The 17,136-nt window shown below is 44.6% G+C and overlaps 1 protein-coding gene across 2 annotated transcripts in view; it reads left to right on the top strand.

Annotated features, from left to right (window-relative positions):
- The window catches only part of SUFU (SUFU negative regulator of hedgehog signaling), a 91,112-nt gene that overhangs the window by 60,996 nt on the left and 12,980 nt on the right, over positions 1 to 17,136 (top strand). For both annotated transcript variants that reach the window (XM_032115818.1, XM_032115819.1), the window contains exons 9-10: positions 5,749 to 5,883; positions 7,349 to 7,487. In XM_032115818.1, coding sequence (XP_031971709.1) covers positions 5,749 to 5,883; positions 7,349 to 7,487 — 274 coding nt within the window. The remainder of the gene's footprint in view (positions 1 to 5,748; positions 5,884 to 7,348; positions 7,488 to 17,136) is intronic.

Here is a 17,136-nt window from a genome sequence, read left to right as displayed (position 1 = left end):
TCCTCCTGGGATAACCCCAGACTGTCACATTGTGTGCCCGGTTTGGAGCCCATGAGTAATAGTGGCACTGCTTCCAGGGCTGGAGTCCACTGCCCCTGTAGTTCCTCTGACTTGGTAAATAGGGCACACGGATTTCTCCTGTCAGGGAGCAGCACTGGGTTAATGCACATTAACAAACTCCACCTGAGCAGCATTTCTGAGGAAGCTCTGACGGTAATACCAAAACGTAGGATGTGACTGGAGGCGAGTCTGCACTTTGCCTTCTCCCAGTTGCACTGGGTTTTCATTCTGCTTTACTTGGGCGGAGAGGAGCTCTTGTCTTTGTAACTGGTTTCCTGTCTTCAGTTCTTGGAGGCAAACTTTACATAAAGAGGAGCATTTCAGCATTCTCTGAAGCTGTCTGGTTCTGGCTAGGCTTTCTGATTCTGCAACCACTAAGCAGTAAGTTTCCAATCCAGTCCTGCTTATTTAGGCATGCTCTCTCATCGGGTCGCCATTCAGTGGTGTCCTGGTTGAGTCAGGAATGCTGCATGGGGGGAGGCAATATACTTTAGGGAGTGTCTCTCAGCGTGAGGCTGAGTGCTGGGTGACAAGATTGCAACTAGAAAAGTAAATGTCTAGAAAACCAGTGTCAGTAGAAGTGCAAAGCAGTCACCATGCTAATAATTTGCACCCCTGCATAGCTTTCCTGATCTAAGAATCCAAAAGTGCTTTGCAAACATTGACTTAATCCTTGCAACATCCCTACGTGGAAAAATGTCTCAGTTTTATAGACATGGAACCTGAAGCATAAAACAGTTGTTTGACTTTGCTCATGAGTCTGCAGGGTGCCAGTGGCACAGCCTAAATCTCTCCATTCCAGTTCAGCTGCAGGTCTTGGAACAGTCTGGCCCCTGCAAGCTCTGACAGTAGTTATTATGCAGCTTTCCAAAGGGATATGTGAGTGGCAAGAAGATTGTTGCTACTGGCATTGTCCTAGCAGCCCTTCCATGCCAGGAAATGTACACAGAACACCGTCACCATCCTGTTTAACCAGGCTGAGGAGCACCCAGGTCTGAGCACTCGAGGTAACCTTGTCTCAGTGTGACCACGGCAGGAGCTGTGTAACCACGTCCTCCGCGGGTCTGCACTTTCCTCTGTGCGTTCCTGACGGCTGCTGTAACTCTGTGTGCCAAGGTGCTTAGGGCTCTTTCCCACAGCTGCTGGATTGCCCTTCAGGGGAAACTGTGGGAAAGAGACTGGAAGATTGTTGGCACTTAAGTGATCTTTGACCATATCTTCATGAGGGAGGGAGGAGGTTTGAAATAGCCACGGTTGGAAAGGGAAGAAGAGGGAGTGGAAGGGGGGGTGTGGGAGGGGAAGAAAGGAAAAGTGGCCCGACCTTTCTCTCCCAGCTGTGTAAGCCTGCACTGATGGTTTGCATTTGCTAACTCACAGTACTGAATTTTATATGGAGGGAGCTAGGAGCAATGACAGAAACTAACTTCAGTGTGGCAGTGAGCACCCACTCCTGGAAAGAGCCCCTGCCATGGCCAGCTTCCAACAGTGTATCCTTTGTGATTTTGATACCTGGGAGGGTAGCTTGGAAATGCAGTAAAATTATTCTCTATATCAGCAGTAGTGCTTGGAGGGGAACTGAGACTTCCTTCCTTGACAGATCCATGAGATCAAGTGCTCTGATCATAAAGCAAAACGCAAATGCAAGAATAAATAAACCTTTCTTAATCTGATCAACCTGGCTATTCTTGAATCTTACAAAATAACTACCAGTGGTTGCTTGAGAAGGGGTTGCTATAAACATGACTTATAAGGCAGGGACATCCAAACTTTGTGCAACCCAGTGATTGCATTGGCGATTTTCCAGGATCCCCACAGGCTGCTGCTAATTGGCATCAAATTAAGCAGGTTGCAGCCACCCTCATCCTTAATACAAAGGGAGGGCCCCCGGGAGGCTACAGGTTCCAGCGTGTGGCCTTCTCACATCAAGAAGGAACACAGCACACTGGGACATCGAGTCTCTTCAGGCCCTTTCCCCTTATTGACAGATCTGGGGAAGCTGCAGGCTACACTGGACACCTTTGCAATGGCTTGACCACCCTCTCTTTCTCAGAAAAAGAAAAAGAAATCAAATATGGCTTTGGTTAAGTTCATGTTAATCAGCATTCATGAGACTTAACAAAAAACAACAAACATAATTTCCTCCCTCTCTCCTCCACCCAGAAGCAGACTACTGGTAGAAACCAAAGCTGGAAAAAATAGTTGAAAGTCAGCTAAAGTCACCTTGGTAACTGCAGCAATACACTTGCCCAGAACAGGAGACATCAAACCCAACTACAAACAGCTTTAAGGAAACAAAAAGAATGTAATCATCTAAAGAATTAATCTGACAACTGCCCACGTTTACACCTCCCACAAGCTCCCAATCAGAGGGAAATGCGCTTTAATCTCCTCCAACTCCCCTCCAGTTTCACAAAACACTAGATGTGGAGTCTTTAAACTGGGGCATTTCCGGCATGCTGCTTCCATTTAAATCTGCTGCCTTTCCTAATGCAGCAGCCCTGGCTTTTGCAGACTTGTTTTTTCTGGACACTGAAGAAACATGAATTTTTCTGTGGGGGTTGGACGACGTATTAAATCCGGAATAGACAAAGTTTGCAACATTTTGCCTGATAGTCAGCTAGATCTTAGTCATAACAAGTAAAACTCCACTGACTTTTGCTGCTGATTTATTTGGTGATGGGGTGGAGGAAGCAAAGACTTACGGGTAACTGACAGTCGTAAAACCAGGATTGTTAGTGTTAGAAAGCAAACTTTTTCTACATTTTTTTCTGAGCCTGAAAACTACAAGCTGTGGATGGCAATGTGTGTTAGGACATGAGCTTTTTATTAATAACAACCTAGAGGTCCTGCTGACCCTTCATCTGGGCTATCACCCTTTGGAAGGGTCAGCACAAGAATTTCCAATCTCAAAGAGAGAATTTTAATGGGTCTTTCTGAGTCCCTGTGTCATGCGACATTTTTCCGAGTCTGAAAGTGATGGCACTGTGGCTTCCTGATGTGTTATGTGAAGTCTACAATACACACTTCTTGTTTAGAAGGGTCTACCTTAGACCTTTAACCTTAGAAGGTTATTTGGTTTCTGCTATTGGAGTTTCACCCTTAATTTTAAATACCTGAAATTGTGTGAGTTCCTCTGAAAGGAAACAAGAGACACAGAGAATGAGTATTTTGGAAAAATTTTGTCGAAAGGATTAATCCTTTCATGTCATTCAAAGTATTAACTACCATTTTGCTTCACCTTTTTGACAGAAGGGCTGGTTACTTATTAATGTGAAGTCATAATTATTGACAGCCCTAAAGTCATGACAGTTCCGTTTGATAGTTATACATTAGTTAACATCTTCTCTTGAGCATGTAATGACAAACGGCATTTGCTGGTTTTAATAAGACTCAGAAAGCTTTGCCCCTTGCCTCCAGAATATTGTCGTCATTCCTATTATTGCATTAACAACCGGAGGCTGTTTCCCCTCCGGACTGCAGCCCCATTGTGCTCACAGCTATACTGCCTAGCATGGTGCAAACCTAAACACCCACATTCAGCTCAGAGGGATTTGGAGCCCAGGGGTATGGGGAGCTGTCCTGCAGCTCTCTGTCCTGCTGAAGCACAAACCTTACACCATGGATTGCCTGGGAAGGCTGTTCTGGGATGTCCCCATGTCTGGAATGCTTAGGCAGTCCAGGTGAGCAGGGCACAGTCTCTGGTCTCTAGCAGTAACATTGTTGTAAAACGCCTGATCCACTCCACAGTGCCTAAACTCTGTGCATTTAGGAGTGCAAGTTTATGGCTTGCTTGAAAATCATGCGTTGCTAATGGCTGACCCTTTTGGTAGGGGCTGATAAATGAATGATTGGAAGCTGTAGACCACAGGCTGACTTTCCCACAGCTCACTGTGTATATAAGATCTGATAAGGAAGTTGAGACAAAGCTTAGCTTAAGGTCAACTGATCATTAATCAACTGTAACTGCACTTCTCAGGTAATCATCCTGAAAAATGCTGGCCTGCTCCACTCTTTGAAGACCCCACCTAGAAAGAGCTGTAAAATGTTTGCTGAAGTAGATTAAACACAACTTTAAGTGCCACACATAGACTACAAAGCATGTTGTGTCTTTGCTCCAGGGTTAACCCACTAAACTGACACTCTGCTGACTGTCAGTCCATCAGCCCACCCTGTGCATAAGCTGCATCCTGAGCTACCATGTCCCTGCTGGATCCCTTATTACTTTTGTGTGTTGCTAAAGCAGAAAATGGGACATGTTTTACAGTTTTTATCTTGCAGAGAGCTGCGCTGCTCTGATATCTTTTTTTCTGCATGCCTCTGACCTGGCCATGCAGTGTATTTGCAGGTTGGACCATGAGGTATCAGAGTTTAACTGTTTCAGAGTGGGCAGCTCAGCAGCATGGGTGAAGGGCTCACCTGGGACTAGGGGACCTGGCGGAAGCAACAGGCTGATCTGCACTGGAATTCACACTGAACTGCACTACTATGTATGTGGTTGATGGGAGTAATTTTGGGACAGCCCTCAAAGATAAAATCAAGTAAAGGTGTCATCTAGGTCAGCTCATGAGGGTGAAGCTGATTCTTTACAATCATTTCCACATGTACATTAAAGACAGTTCAACTGGGATGAAGGAAGGATCCAGGCTTGTTTTAACAGTGTTCTCAAATGGAGCCACAGCTTGATAGCCTTGTTTGGCTTTTGGTCCTTGTGGCACAATGGAGGCACATTGCAATGTGGAGTCTCAGTGCCTTCCTGCTTTCCCTGACCCTCTCCTCTGGCAATTCTGTACTGTAGAAACTATCTTAACAAAGTCTTACCTCTGTTAAGTTCATGTGGAATGCCAGGTGACAAAAATATAAATCATTTATCAGACACTTCTCATCAGTCCATGTCATCCATAAAAGTCATAACCCACCCTGTCCTTTATTCTTTGTTCCAGATTGTCAAGTAAGGGATCATGCTGATGCTCTTTGAACATATAAAGTGTTTATGGTCAAGTATTTTGAGATAGATCATTTTATTATCTAGAGGATTTGGTCTGGCAAAGTTCCTAATCATGTAACAGCATAACCTTGTTTTAGCTTCAGAATATGCTGGTCTTGCAGAAAAGAAGGAATAAGAAAGCAAAGTTACCATTGTCTTAAAGCAGCCCGACTTACAAGGGAAAAGAATCTGTGAATCTCCTACTTATCGCATGGAGATGCTGTCTTTTGGCTGTTGCACTTGATTCTGGTGGAAGCAGGAGATTCTCAAAGCCTTTTGGTTGAACTGTGCAAAAAAAGGCACAGAGGACTGGACAGCTCTTTCCTGCAGGCCACTGCCTGAAAAATCCTGAAGATAAAGCAAAAGCAGGAGGGAGGACACACCTGGTAATTCTTCCAAACCATTTTATTGTGTTTGGAGTTTTGGACACTTTGGTTTTGCTGCAGTTCTTTCCAGAAATTTTTTTATATATATATAAGGGAGGGATGTACCATGTGCATGCATGAATTCAGATCCTAGGTTGGCAAATCAAGGTGAAGAGCTGCATGCTGGGATTGGTAGTCTGAGCGAGGCTGTCTCTGCAGGAGTGCTGAAAACTCAGATCTGTCTTTGTAACAGTTTTTTCCTGTGTCCTTCAATATTTGCAGACAAAATAGCACACAGTACCAGAATCCTGAATATGTGTGTTTTGTCTGTTCTCTCAGAAGCCGTAAGGACAGTTTGGAAAGCGAGAGCTCAGCAGCCATCATTCCTCATGAGCTGATCCGCACGAGACAGCTGGAAAGCGTGCACCTGAAATTTAACCAGGAGTCCGGAGCGCTCATCCCCCTCTGTCTAAGGTGAGTGAAGCCATCCTCCTCCCCAGCCTGTGCTAACATGCTGCTTTTGCCTTGTGGCATTGTTTCACCATACAGACATGCATGCAATGGGTCTGTAAAGGCCAGAGCTTAGATATTTTGCCAAAATACATTAGAAACAGATGATTCTTTGCATGATTCTGTGCTCATCATGTTAAGATTGTTTCTCATTCTTTTTATGTCCTTCAGTGTCTTTTGAGTGCTGAAGCAGGACAGGGTTAGTATGGGGTTTTTTTTATAAGTCTAATGCTATCAACTCTGTGATAAAGAAGGGATGTCTTAACATACTCTGTCAAAGAAATCCTTTAAGTTATTCATTCTGACTTACGGACTCAGATAAGTGGTTGTGCAAAACCTGTTTGCAATCAGTTTATGCATAGAAGTGTGGGTTTTAGACAAATTGTGTCACATTACTGAAGGAGCAACATGTGTGCATACTCTACACATTGTTTTTTGAAGGTAGTCTGTGCATATCACTGCCTTCTAGTTTTCCATAATTTCAGCCAGGATTATTTTTAAAAATCCCTGTGCAAATGTTTTAGTCCTTAAGATAAAGATGAACTGTCGGGTCAAGACAGATGATTGTAGGTGATTGAGTTACTTTAGCTTAATGAGTTACATGTTGGTAGTATCAGAGTTATCAGCAGCAGGTGCACACTTGCCTGGGCCTGTTGAGAAACCAATGGGAAAGTTAACGCAAATATATTTTATTTTACATCACAAATGTGTGAACAGTCTGTCCTGATCAGTTACCTCAGCTCATCTGACCAGCAGTAACTCATCAAGCAACTGTGACTCTGGTAGGCACTAAATATATTACCTGAAGTTTTCCCTCTTGCATGTTAGAAGCCATGCATGTGTGTCACAGATGCTCTGAGCTGAAATACCAGAGCCATGATTTTCCCTTGCATTGAATGAAAAAAGGGAAGTCATACTGTAGATGGTCGTGTATGTGTTTTCTAGGCATTTGCTCAAATAAATACAGGTGACATTGGTCAAGCACCAGGGCAATTGATTGCTAGGTATTGTCACAGTAGGTAAGTTCGGCCCCAGCAATGAACCTCCTTAGGAATGCATCTTCACATTCCCACACAATGTGGAGTCTGGATTCTCTTCTGTAGTTTCCATCTTACTAGAAAACTGGCAGTCACCTGCCTTTACATACATCAGCAACTCATCATGGGGATAGGCACGAAATGAGATTGAGATGCATTCTAGCTCTAGTAACAAGATCCTGAGATTAAGGAGGAAGATGAGGGGTAACTCCCTGCCTCAGAAGGAGGCTTGTGACCTGCTTTTTGGAGCTAATCATTCTTATATTCTTGAAAAGTTAATAGTTGCTGCCTTCAAAATAGTTTCCCATGCTGATGGCAGAAACAATAGTGGTACATCTCCATAGTCGTGTTCAACGCCCTCTCGACTCATGCACGTGTGTTTAATTCCCCAGGGGAAGGCTCTTACATGGACGGCACTTTACGTATAAAAGTATTACAGGAGATACAGCAATCACGTTTGTATCAACGGGAGTAGAAGGAGCCTTTGCTACAGAGGAGCACCCCTATGCAGCGCACGGACCTTGGTTACAAGTGAGAAAGCCTCCTTCCTGGTTTTCCCCTTTCTTCCTTTACTGTGACCTAAAAATTACCTTGCTAAGGGCTTATGTTGTTTAAAAGTGTAACAAACCTGTATTTTTTGCTGCAACATCTCTCATAGCTCTTGCACAATATTTTCAGTAATTATGGCCTCAAAAAATAATGGTGAAATGTCACTATTTATATTAGTGGAACTCAAATTGATAATTGACTGGAAAATTCAGAAATCATTTGTGAATACAGTACTATCTATTTCCTGAAGTCGGTGAATGCTTTATAGGCTGTATTTATTCTTGATTTCTTCCAGAAAGGAATTTGGGGAGGCAGAGTGGAATGACCTAAACAAGAATGGAGCCAGGGCAGAAGAGCTAGAAGGCTGTGGGACTGTGATCCTGCAAAGCCAAGATCTCAGTTTGACATCATCCCAAATGGGAGAGCAGCACAGAGAGCAATGCCTTTCAGTTTTAGCTCTTTTCTATTGATTCTTTGACAAAAGCTCTTGGTTGCTTGAAGCACCCACACATTTTTTGCACCCACATGTTTTTGGTGTCACAGATATTCCCTGGAAAATCCCCATCTGCTTGGAGTTGAGGGTCAGCCCTAGAGCAGTGATGCACTAATGATGTGACAGTGTAGCACTATTCTACCCTTGAATTTCTTTATGGCTATAAGCATATTTTTGAAAAATAAAAAGCTTGAGGGAGTGTGTTAATGCAGAAAAGCCCATTTCTGAGGGACTGTGTGTGCAGTATGTCCCTGCCTTCACTGTAACTGTAGCATTCCTGCCTCCCCTTCTGTTTTGAAGACAGGGGGTTGTTTCAGCATTGCAATGTTGCAGTTAGCCTTCCAATGACTTGTTTTCACGGCATTTTGCAGCCCACATTCATATGTCTGGAGGACATCATACCTTGGAATCTGTATGACTTGTAAAGGAGCTGATCTTGGCCAGAAGCATCTTGTGTGTAGGGATTTTCAAAGAGCCTGCATGCTTTGATTGTTCTGACTGGAAAGTGCAATGCTTCTGTAATGATTAACACCAAAGAGTCACGTTTAAGGGTGGGTCATTTGCTGTTGGTTCCTGTGCTTGCCAACACATGATACACAGGATCTTGTGACTGTGTTAACTCCAAACACGAGTGTTTGTTTGCATTTACATCACATCTCAAAATATATTGATGTGTGGAGTAGTCAAGTAACCTCTAAACAGTGAAGAATGGCAATAATTATGTCACCATTCAGACATGTTAACCCTTATGAACCTGGCTGTTTTCATGCCTGTTATTTTGGTGCTGAAAAATGTGTAAGATTTTTGGAGTATGTGGGATGGAAAGGTGAAGAATTGCTGGCTCAGATGGTAGGGAGAAGCAAGTTCCCTTGCTTCTCTCCTACACAAGGTCAGTGTAATGGATCTTCTTGTCTGACATGACCAGCTCTGCTGCTTACCCCTGCCCTGTCCTGTGTTGAGTACAAAGGAGGACAGGCTGAAGGGGGGAGGAAGGGAGGCTAAAAGCAGCATGGGACAGCAGGAGTAGCACCCAGTTGTGAGATACATCTGGGAGTGTCTGAGACTCTTGGCTTAGTATGCAATGGAAGTCTTGATCTGTGCTCAGTCATCCCTTGTGGTGTTGGGAGCAGGGGAGGGGGAGGTTCATGTGGCTTTGCTTCAGAAGTAATAGAAGTTGTGGTGCATAAAATTTCCGAGGAGAGCTGTGTTTGGTTTAGTCCATTGCAGCCTGGGCTGGCTGAGTTGGCAAGCCCTGCTAAGCTTTCACAGCAAGGCCCAGAGAGGATTTTCCTCCTCCCTCGCTTGGGACCCCAGGCACAGCAAGGAGCTCCAAGGAGAATTGGTGGCTGGAAGCACATTACTGCAATGCAGGGTCATGTTGCAAAGACAAGTAGAAGGAGGAACTGGAGGAGAGGAGACATGGCAGGCTTTTCCTCCTGTAGACTTTTTCCCTATCTTAGCGTAGAAATAAGAGCCTGAAAAATCCCAGCCTCAACTCTGCAGCAGCCAGAGACTGACTTCCCTTGAGCCTGGGCTTTGGTGCAGTGAGAGCCCAAACCTGCAGACTAAACACAGTACCTCCTGTTTACATCTTGAGGGCTGGAGTGGAGCATGTCCAAGGTGGGACAGGCCAGAGAGCTGCTGTCTATTAGCCCCTGCTGCCCGGGCTGAGCAATGAGCTGAGAGTCACTGGGCTCCGGTGGAGGGTTAGCAGATGACAGGAGTTTGGCAGGTCCCAGCACCATTCCTACCAGACAGGTGTCCATAACACCACTGCAGCTGGTACTCAGCGGGAACCATTTTAGCAGTCTCAGCAGAAAAAGTAAGGAGTCATTAGACCACAGAGATTGTACGCCCCATTTCTATCAACAGTCTTTCCAGGTCACGTTTGAGACATGTTAGTAGGGGAAGCCTGTCCTGCTGCTGCCCATGCTCTGGGGATGATTAGATTATTTCATTCTCCAGAGCTGTCAAATTGGCACCTTTCCCAAGTACTTGGAATTTTTTTTTTTTTTTTTATTTAAGTAACATTTAATTAGTTCTAAGAAGCTAAATTCTATTAAAGGTCTAAGCATGTTAGGCTGGTTTATTTCTGAACTCCTTCCACTGTGTCATGTATTGTTGAATAGGGAAATTGCTTTAACTCAGAAATGTACAAACCTATTCAAGAAGTCCTCCTTGTTAACACTAGACTCCTGTTTATATGCTAGTTACTGTGGCAAAGTCTCTGATGTGTAACACTTGAATTAACATTACACATGATCAAAGGCTTCTGCGGTTCTTTCTTCCACTCCCCCTTCCCCCAGTGCTGTGACTGCAGAGCCCCCACATTGCCTCCTAAGCACCTCTCCACCGCTTTCCAAGGGGTAGATGTTCCACATGCCCAGGGAAAGACTGTGCAGGAGATGTCTGGCCCCATGTTGGAGGGTTAAGAATGCTGATCATGCAGACAGATTCCAACATAAACTGCCCCACAGTGACATTCGTATTTGTGGTGGTGTGTCCAAGGTTCTTGGTCCAATGTCTGAGCTGTGCCAAGTGTGCAATTCATCACAGAGTGACCTTGTTTGTCTCTAAAACATTCCCAAAGCAAGGTGAGGTTGTGCGTGTGTTCTCCCTCCCTTACTTTTGTTCCGACAGATGATAGAGGCGCTCTGTTGAAATGTGTTACTGATCAAGCCTGTCCCAATAAAGTTGCCTGAGCCTTTAATACATATTAATATTATCCTGGGGTAGTTTATGTCAAAGCCTGTCAGCATGCATCATCCTTTGGGAATTACCATCATTAAGTCTCCAGTGATGGGAGTCAGGACATGCTTCTGCAAAGCTCCTCTGCTTTTATGTGGAGCTCTCTGCCCGTCTAGCACAAAGCAGGCTGTTCTCCCCTCCTGCCTTGCTCACCTGGACTGCTTGCTCTCCCCAGAGGGGAGAAGGAGGTTTGTTTAACTCTACCTTTAGATAATTTCTGCTCCTGCTGCTTTAGGCAGTCATTGTTCTAGGCAAGAAGATGACACTCAAGTCTTTGATCATGTGCAACGTACATGTTACGCATCAGATATTGCTGCAGACTCTGACATACAAGCCAATACAGTGCAGTAGAAACAAACCTATAGTTAGAGTCCTCATTAACTGTAAAATCTAGCACACAGAATGTAAGAAATATCTCTGCACTTTAGCCTTGCCCCTGTTACACATGTGTATTTCAATGCAATATCTAATGGAAGAATCATACATATTTTTAACAGAGTGTGCCTGCCTCATTCACTGCACAGAGATGCAGTGTGTTTGGGATATGAATGAGGAGTGTGGAGTAAAGTAGACTGTTGCCTATAGGACTTCCACTTTGTTTATTTGTTAAAATTGGAAAGTGTGTAACGAATGAGGCAGGTAATTGCAGAAAAATCACAATAGTCTTACAGTGAAGCCTGTTAAATGTTGCCCTGGAGAATTGGGTCCTGTTCCTGCCTCTACTACTCTTTTCTTTCTCAGTGCTATTCCAGAGTCTTAAGCTAAAGTGTTCTCACCTGGCAAGTGAGTTTGTGTTCCTCATTTTATGGATGCCCAGCTCAAGACCTGAGGGCTGATCTGTGTTCCCATTGACAGGAGGAGGTCAGGAAGAATTCCCTTGTGGATACCCCTCTGCTCCACAGGGCTAAGTGGACTGGAAAACACGGATCTGCGTCTTGAGATGGGCACTCAGAAGAAGTAGACACTCAGATTCAACTTTCTCTTCCCTCATTTTCCTATGTCTGTTTAGAAGAACCTTCTTCCAGTCATCCTGTGAAGAATGTAATGAATTCAGTGCTTGCCAGTCATTCCAGCTCCACAGATGAACCCCAGAAACAATTTCAAGAAGAGATTAAAATTTTGTTATTGCAGGTCAGGAGAGAGAAAGGATTTCTTTGGGACAAGGGTTCTGCCTGGAAGCCGTGGTCAAAGACCCATGTTTGTCTTCCCGCTCTTGCAGATTTTCTCTGTGACGTAATATATTAAAATATTAAATCTCTACTTCCTTAAGCCTCCATCCCCCATCTGCATGGAGGGGAGCACTTCCCTGCCTCGCAGAAATGTGAGGCTGAGAGAGTGGTGGACAGTAAGATTGGGTACTTCCAATGTTATCCTTGCTGGCAGTAGTTGGATGGAGCATACTAAATAAAGAGAAAGAAAGGAGGAGAGAACGGGGAAGCAAGTTGAATGATAATGAAAAGAAATGATGACTAATGCTGCATTCCGTGAGCAGAACCATCCTGAGGACTGAGCAGGGCAGAGGTCTTGCTGGAGAAAAACTGCAGGTGATCCTGTGATTACAGATTTGTTTCATGAGGCAGACACGTGCTGGGGCCAAATGGCATAGTCTGTGCAGCAATTTCCAAAGTTTGTATGACAGTGTCACTGGTCTCTGAGTGCAGAGGGTATTTTTTCCAAATAATTTACTTGGGTTTGGGACTAATCCTGTTAGGCAGGTGAACACTGTGGATCATTGGCACTTGGCACCCCCTGATTGTCAGCACAAGGTGGGTGTCTCTGTGTGAGCTGAAGAGCTTACAGCAGTGCTGGAGTGTTATCCTCTGGCACCAGGCACTGCTGGGGGGCTCTTTTTGCTCGCCTCCCATCCCAGTAGGTTCCCAATGTCCATCTGACAGCATGTGGATGTTAAGGCTGTGGAAATGGAGTTCTCCAGTCTCCTTGCCCTTTGTTGTCCCCAGTTTTGGCATCTGATCTGCCCTTCATCCTGTTTTTCTGTGTCTCCGTCTTCCCCTCATCCTGGCCTGTCTCTGCTTTCCTCTCCTCTCCTTCATTCAAGTTGGAAAAATCCTTCTCCTCCTCCTCCCCATGGTCTGACTTCCAGCAGACAGACTGAGAGTGCTGGAGAGTTTCCCTGCCATTAGTCCTGATATGCCTGGTGACATAGCAATCCCTCACCTCTCAGAGGAATGATCAGAGGAAAAATCACTCCTTTGCTACCTCTGCCCTGTGTTTGGGGCAGAACTGCCTTGGGCACATGTTCAATGAAGAAGGGCTCTTCATTTCTCATAAAGGCTATGGGCAAACAGTACCTTCAGAGACTTCTGACTTAGCAGAGCATTTTTATCATCAGGAGAAAGACTTTTCCTTGTCCTCCAGAGCACTTCTTTGCTAATCTTCATCACCCTCCTCATAAGGGATAGTTCTTGTGCCAACAAAATTATCATATGAATTCGCTAGTACTGTCAAAATACACTCTTTCCAAAATACCTCTCTCGATTCCTTTTTCCCTAAAAACCTTTAGAAAAAAATGAAAAACAAGGCATCCAGCATGGAAAAATAAGTTGAGGCTTAGGACAGCAAGGTCAAACCTCTCATAGAAAATGTTAAATGTGCCTGTAGGCAGGATAGGTACATGGAAGCTGTGGGAAGCATCCAGCATGCAGGAGCTATCAACATGTGCTATCTATGCTGGCAGTCACAGCAGAGGGGGGATTACTGTGAGCAGGGTCATGGGGGATGATCCATTCTTTTGGTTTGGCAACCTAAGTGAAAAATCTGGGAAAGAAGATCAGACTGAGCCCAATCTTTAAATATTTTCAGTTTTTCTTGCTGAAACAAAAGCCTTAAAGAGACCAAAAGCTGAAATAAAATCCTTTTATGTTGAATGAAACCAGAAATAAGAAAATTTTCTTCAATAAAAACAGGGAAAAAAATCTAGTTTTGCAGAATAGGTCTGGAGTTGTTAGAAGTTTGCCTTCTCTAATCAATACTTGAGGGATATAATACTCATGTAGGATATGAGAAACTCATATTTTATTTCTTTCCTTTAATTTGAACCCCTATTTCTACTTTTTTGCTTTATGGGCACCACAACTATAGGGTATTTTGGTTCTTCCTCAGCTCATCCAATTGGAGTTGTTCCACATCATATAAAACACTGAATTAGTCACAGAGACAGAGTGCACAAGAGAATGACTTTGTTCCGGTAGAGTCAGGACATTCCCCTGGAAATGAGCACATCTGGTTCTTCTATCTGCTAGACCACACGTTAAATCATTTATGCACATTGGCATAATGGCAGCAACAGAGGTTAAAAGCAACATTTGAAAGAGCTACTCTGATGCTCAAGATGCTCACTTGTAAGTGGTAGCTATGGGTTGTGTCCCATAGTCCATAGTCATCCTCTCTTGAAGACACAGGATTGATTTTTGGTCTCCCCACACTTGAATAGATGTGTCATTCTTAGCATGGTGAGTTTAAGGACAACACCCACAAGCTGCTTTGAGTTGTGTACAACTACAGCCTGCTCTTCTCCAAAGCAATTTTATGTGTCTACTCATGAAATTTTTTTTCAGAATCTTTTGAGTGACTTCCCCCAAATTCTTGAGCAGATCTTAGAAATCTAAGCTAACAGTTGTCCAGTAAGTTTATCGTGTTCTCCAAACATCCCCCAAAAATCTTACTGCATTATCCCTTTGTGTTCTTCTACCTCACAGCTGAATGAGACACTGGGAGACATTTAGTCTAGGCTAGAAATGCACCGTTAGAACATGATGATCCTCCCGATGTCAACTCTCCTGCAGCATGTTCTCTAGTACTTTGTCCAGGCTAGTTTGGATGAGTCAGGTTCTTTCATCCTTCTTAATCTGACTGACTGTCTATCCTGCCACCTAATGCCCCTCCCTTGCCATTCAAACTACATTTTGGCTACTTCATGTAGGTTGTCTTCCACCCACTTAGTGCATTCCTTGAAATGCCTGTTCTTCCTTTGCTTTTTCTCTCTGAAAGTATTGGATTTGCCTGTTGTCTTGGCTCCCTTGTCAGCCCTTTCCCCAGCTGAGCCAAATTTTATGTATTGAATCAAAGAAGCCTTGTCTGCACGATGGATCTCATCAGTCTGGGCTCTAAGGAGCTCAGGTCCTCGGGATCAGCCTTGTGACTGGGAATGTCACGAAAAGATCCCACAAGGTCAAAATCTTTCAGTGTCATCCTATACTTCCTCTTCTGGGATTGTAACATCATGGTGTGAAGCAATAAGGTCCCTGAGGCATCTGTGAGTGGATGTTTCTCCTTTACAAGGGGCGTTGTGAATCTCCTGGAAGAGCAGCAGTGGAATTTCCCATCAGAGGTGTTTGTTGCAATACTGACACCTTTGAGGCTGTAGTGGGAGCTGTGATGGATTCAGGCAGCAAGATGGCCTTTTCAGACAGTGTCAGGGCTGGCCCAGTGTAGAACAATGATGTGACAAGGCCTCTGCCCCGAACCACTTGCAGTGTGAGCAAAGCAGTGCAAAGAAGGCCAGGTCAAGGAGAGAGCGGAGAGGTGGGCTGGGGAGTGCCTGTGGCACAACACATGGTTCATCAGGGGATTGTTATTGGTGGAAATTTCAGTGGGAAAGGCTGACACACTTCAACTTTTTGCTGTGCTGCCAGCAAGAATTAAGCTGAAATATTTTCAGGGCAAAGGACTCCTAAAAGTTGCTGGATATTTGCAGATGTAACAGATGATTTGACTTAGGATACAACTGTTCCACCTGTTCCAGGCATAGCACCCAATGGATGAACAGTTTCTTAGAAGGGTTTATGGTTTTCATAGGGGTTTACTGCAATGTGTCCTCACCTTCTCTGGCTGGACATACAGGCCAGCTCTGTACTAAGTCCAGAACTAATAAAACATGGTTTCCTTTCTTTGACAAACCTGCTAGAAAAACAACTTGCGGTGTTTAATGCAAACAGAGCACTAGGGCAAAGTGTGTGATTGTTTGTTTTTTTCCTAGGTAGGCAAGAAAATTGAGTATTATTAGTGAAAGCCTCTGCTTCGGTGTAGCTGGGCCATTTGCTTTTGTCTTGCCCTGGGCAAAGCATGTTTCTTTAAGTTGGGCAGAGCTGCAGCTTGATTCCTAGCTCAGCTTCTGAGAGTCTTCCTTGATCAAAATCTTGCCAGCTGTGCCAGGCATTAAACATTGGTGTGACCTCTGTCCCCAGCAGCCTTTTCTGAGCTGAGAACTTCAATCCCTTATGGCAGTGTTGAACCCTGTAGTGAGAGATGGGGTGTTAACTATGAGGTGGTACCCATAAGCTGACTATAAACTCTTTAATGTTTTACTAAGCACCAGTTGCTTTCAAAGTCAGCCGAACTCATCTGGAGCCCCATGATCTTGTGTACCCTTCTAGATTTCATCCGTTTTCATATGCCTGCAGCTGTGTACCTGTAACAAGTCATGATACGGATTTCTCAGCCAGCTGTGGATATGAAAGCTTCAACACTGAAAGCTTCAACACAGACTGCTTCAGGTGACCCACAGGTGAGCCCTGTGGATACGAAGTAGACTTCAGCAAGCTCAGGTGAGACTTGCCACGAGAGGGAGACAGCATGTGTTTCCTGAGCACATCCACCTGAATGAGACAGCCTAGCCTGGTGTTCTGTAACATGTCTGGACACTGGCAGCTGTTAGTGAAGTAGTGAGAACCCAAACTTCAGACCTCAGTTGTGCGGTAGGTACCTGTGATAGAAAACAGGGACTTCTCTTCTGGCCAGTCGTCATCTTCCAACCATCTGTAGCATGACTCAGTGCCACAAAATACAAAGCAAATGGAATCCAGATCTGCTGGCAATGGTTTAGCACGTGTCCAGGCCTCTCTAGGTCAGGTCCAGGACATCCTGGTGCAAGCAGGACTGCGCAGCACCCAAGGAGATGTTTCAGATACCTGCAGCTGGCTGGTGGAGCCGTTCACTGTTCATTCTGCACAGCCATTGCACAGGCTGAGCTGCACCCTGTGACCAGCTTCGGCAGGCTGAGTGTTTGCACAGGGCTGTGAAAACACAGCGCTGCGAGCACTGGGCTGCTGCGGCACCCAGGACACCTGCTCGGGACTGCTCCTTTGCTTCCTCAGCACCAGCTGAGAGATTTCATGGGAGAAGAGGCTTGTTCAGTGTACATGGGATGGTTTTGCTTGCCCTCCAGATTGCATTGGCTTTTCCCATGGCTGCAGCACAACAGTGGGGCTCTGTTTTCCTTTGGGAAGGGAATAAGCTGCTTCATCATTGTGATCTCTGTGCAGTGTCCTGTTGATAAGATCAGTCAACAGCATCAGAGGAAAACTCTAGATTCAGTTCTGAAGTAGAAAGTGAGTGAGGCCTATTTGTTTAATTTGAGCTTCTAAGGTTTAA

This window comes from Corvus moneduloides, chromosome 8 (genome assembly GCF_009650955.1).
Source record: "Corvus moneduloides isolate bCorMon1 chromosome 8, bCorMon1.pri, whole genome shotgun sequence".
In the NCBI taxonomy this organism is placed as follows: Eukaryota; Metazoa; Chordata; class Aves; order Passeriformes; family Corvidae; genus Corvus; species Corvus moneduloides.
Note: the sequence above shows the minus strand (reverse complement) of the source record. Positions and strands in the feature narration are given on the sequence as shown.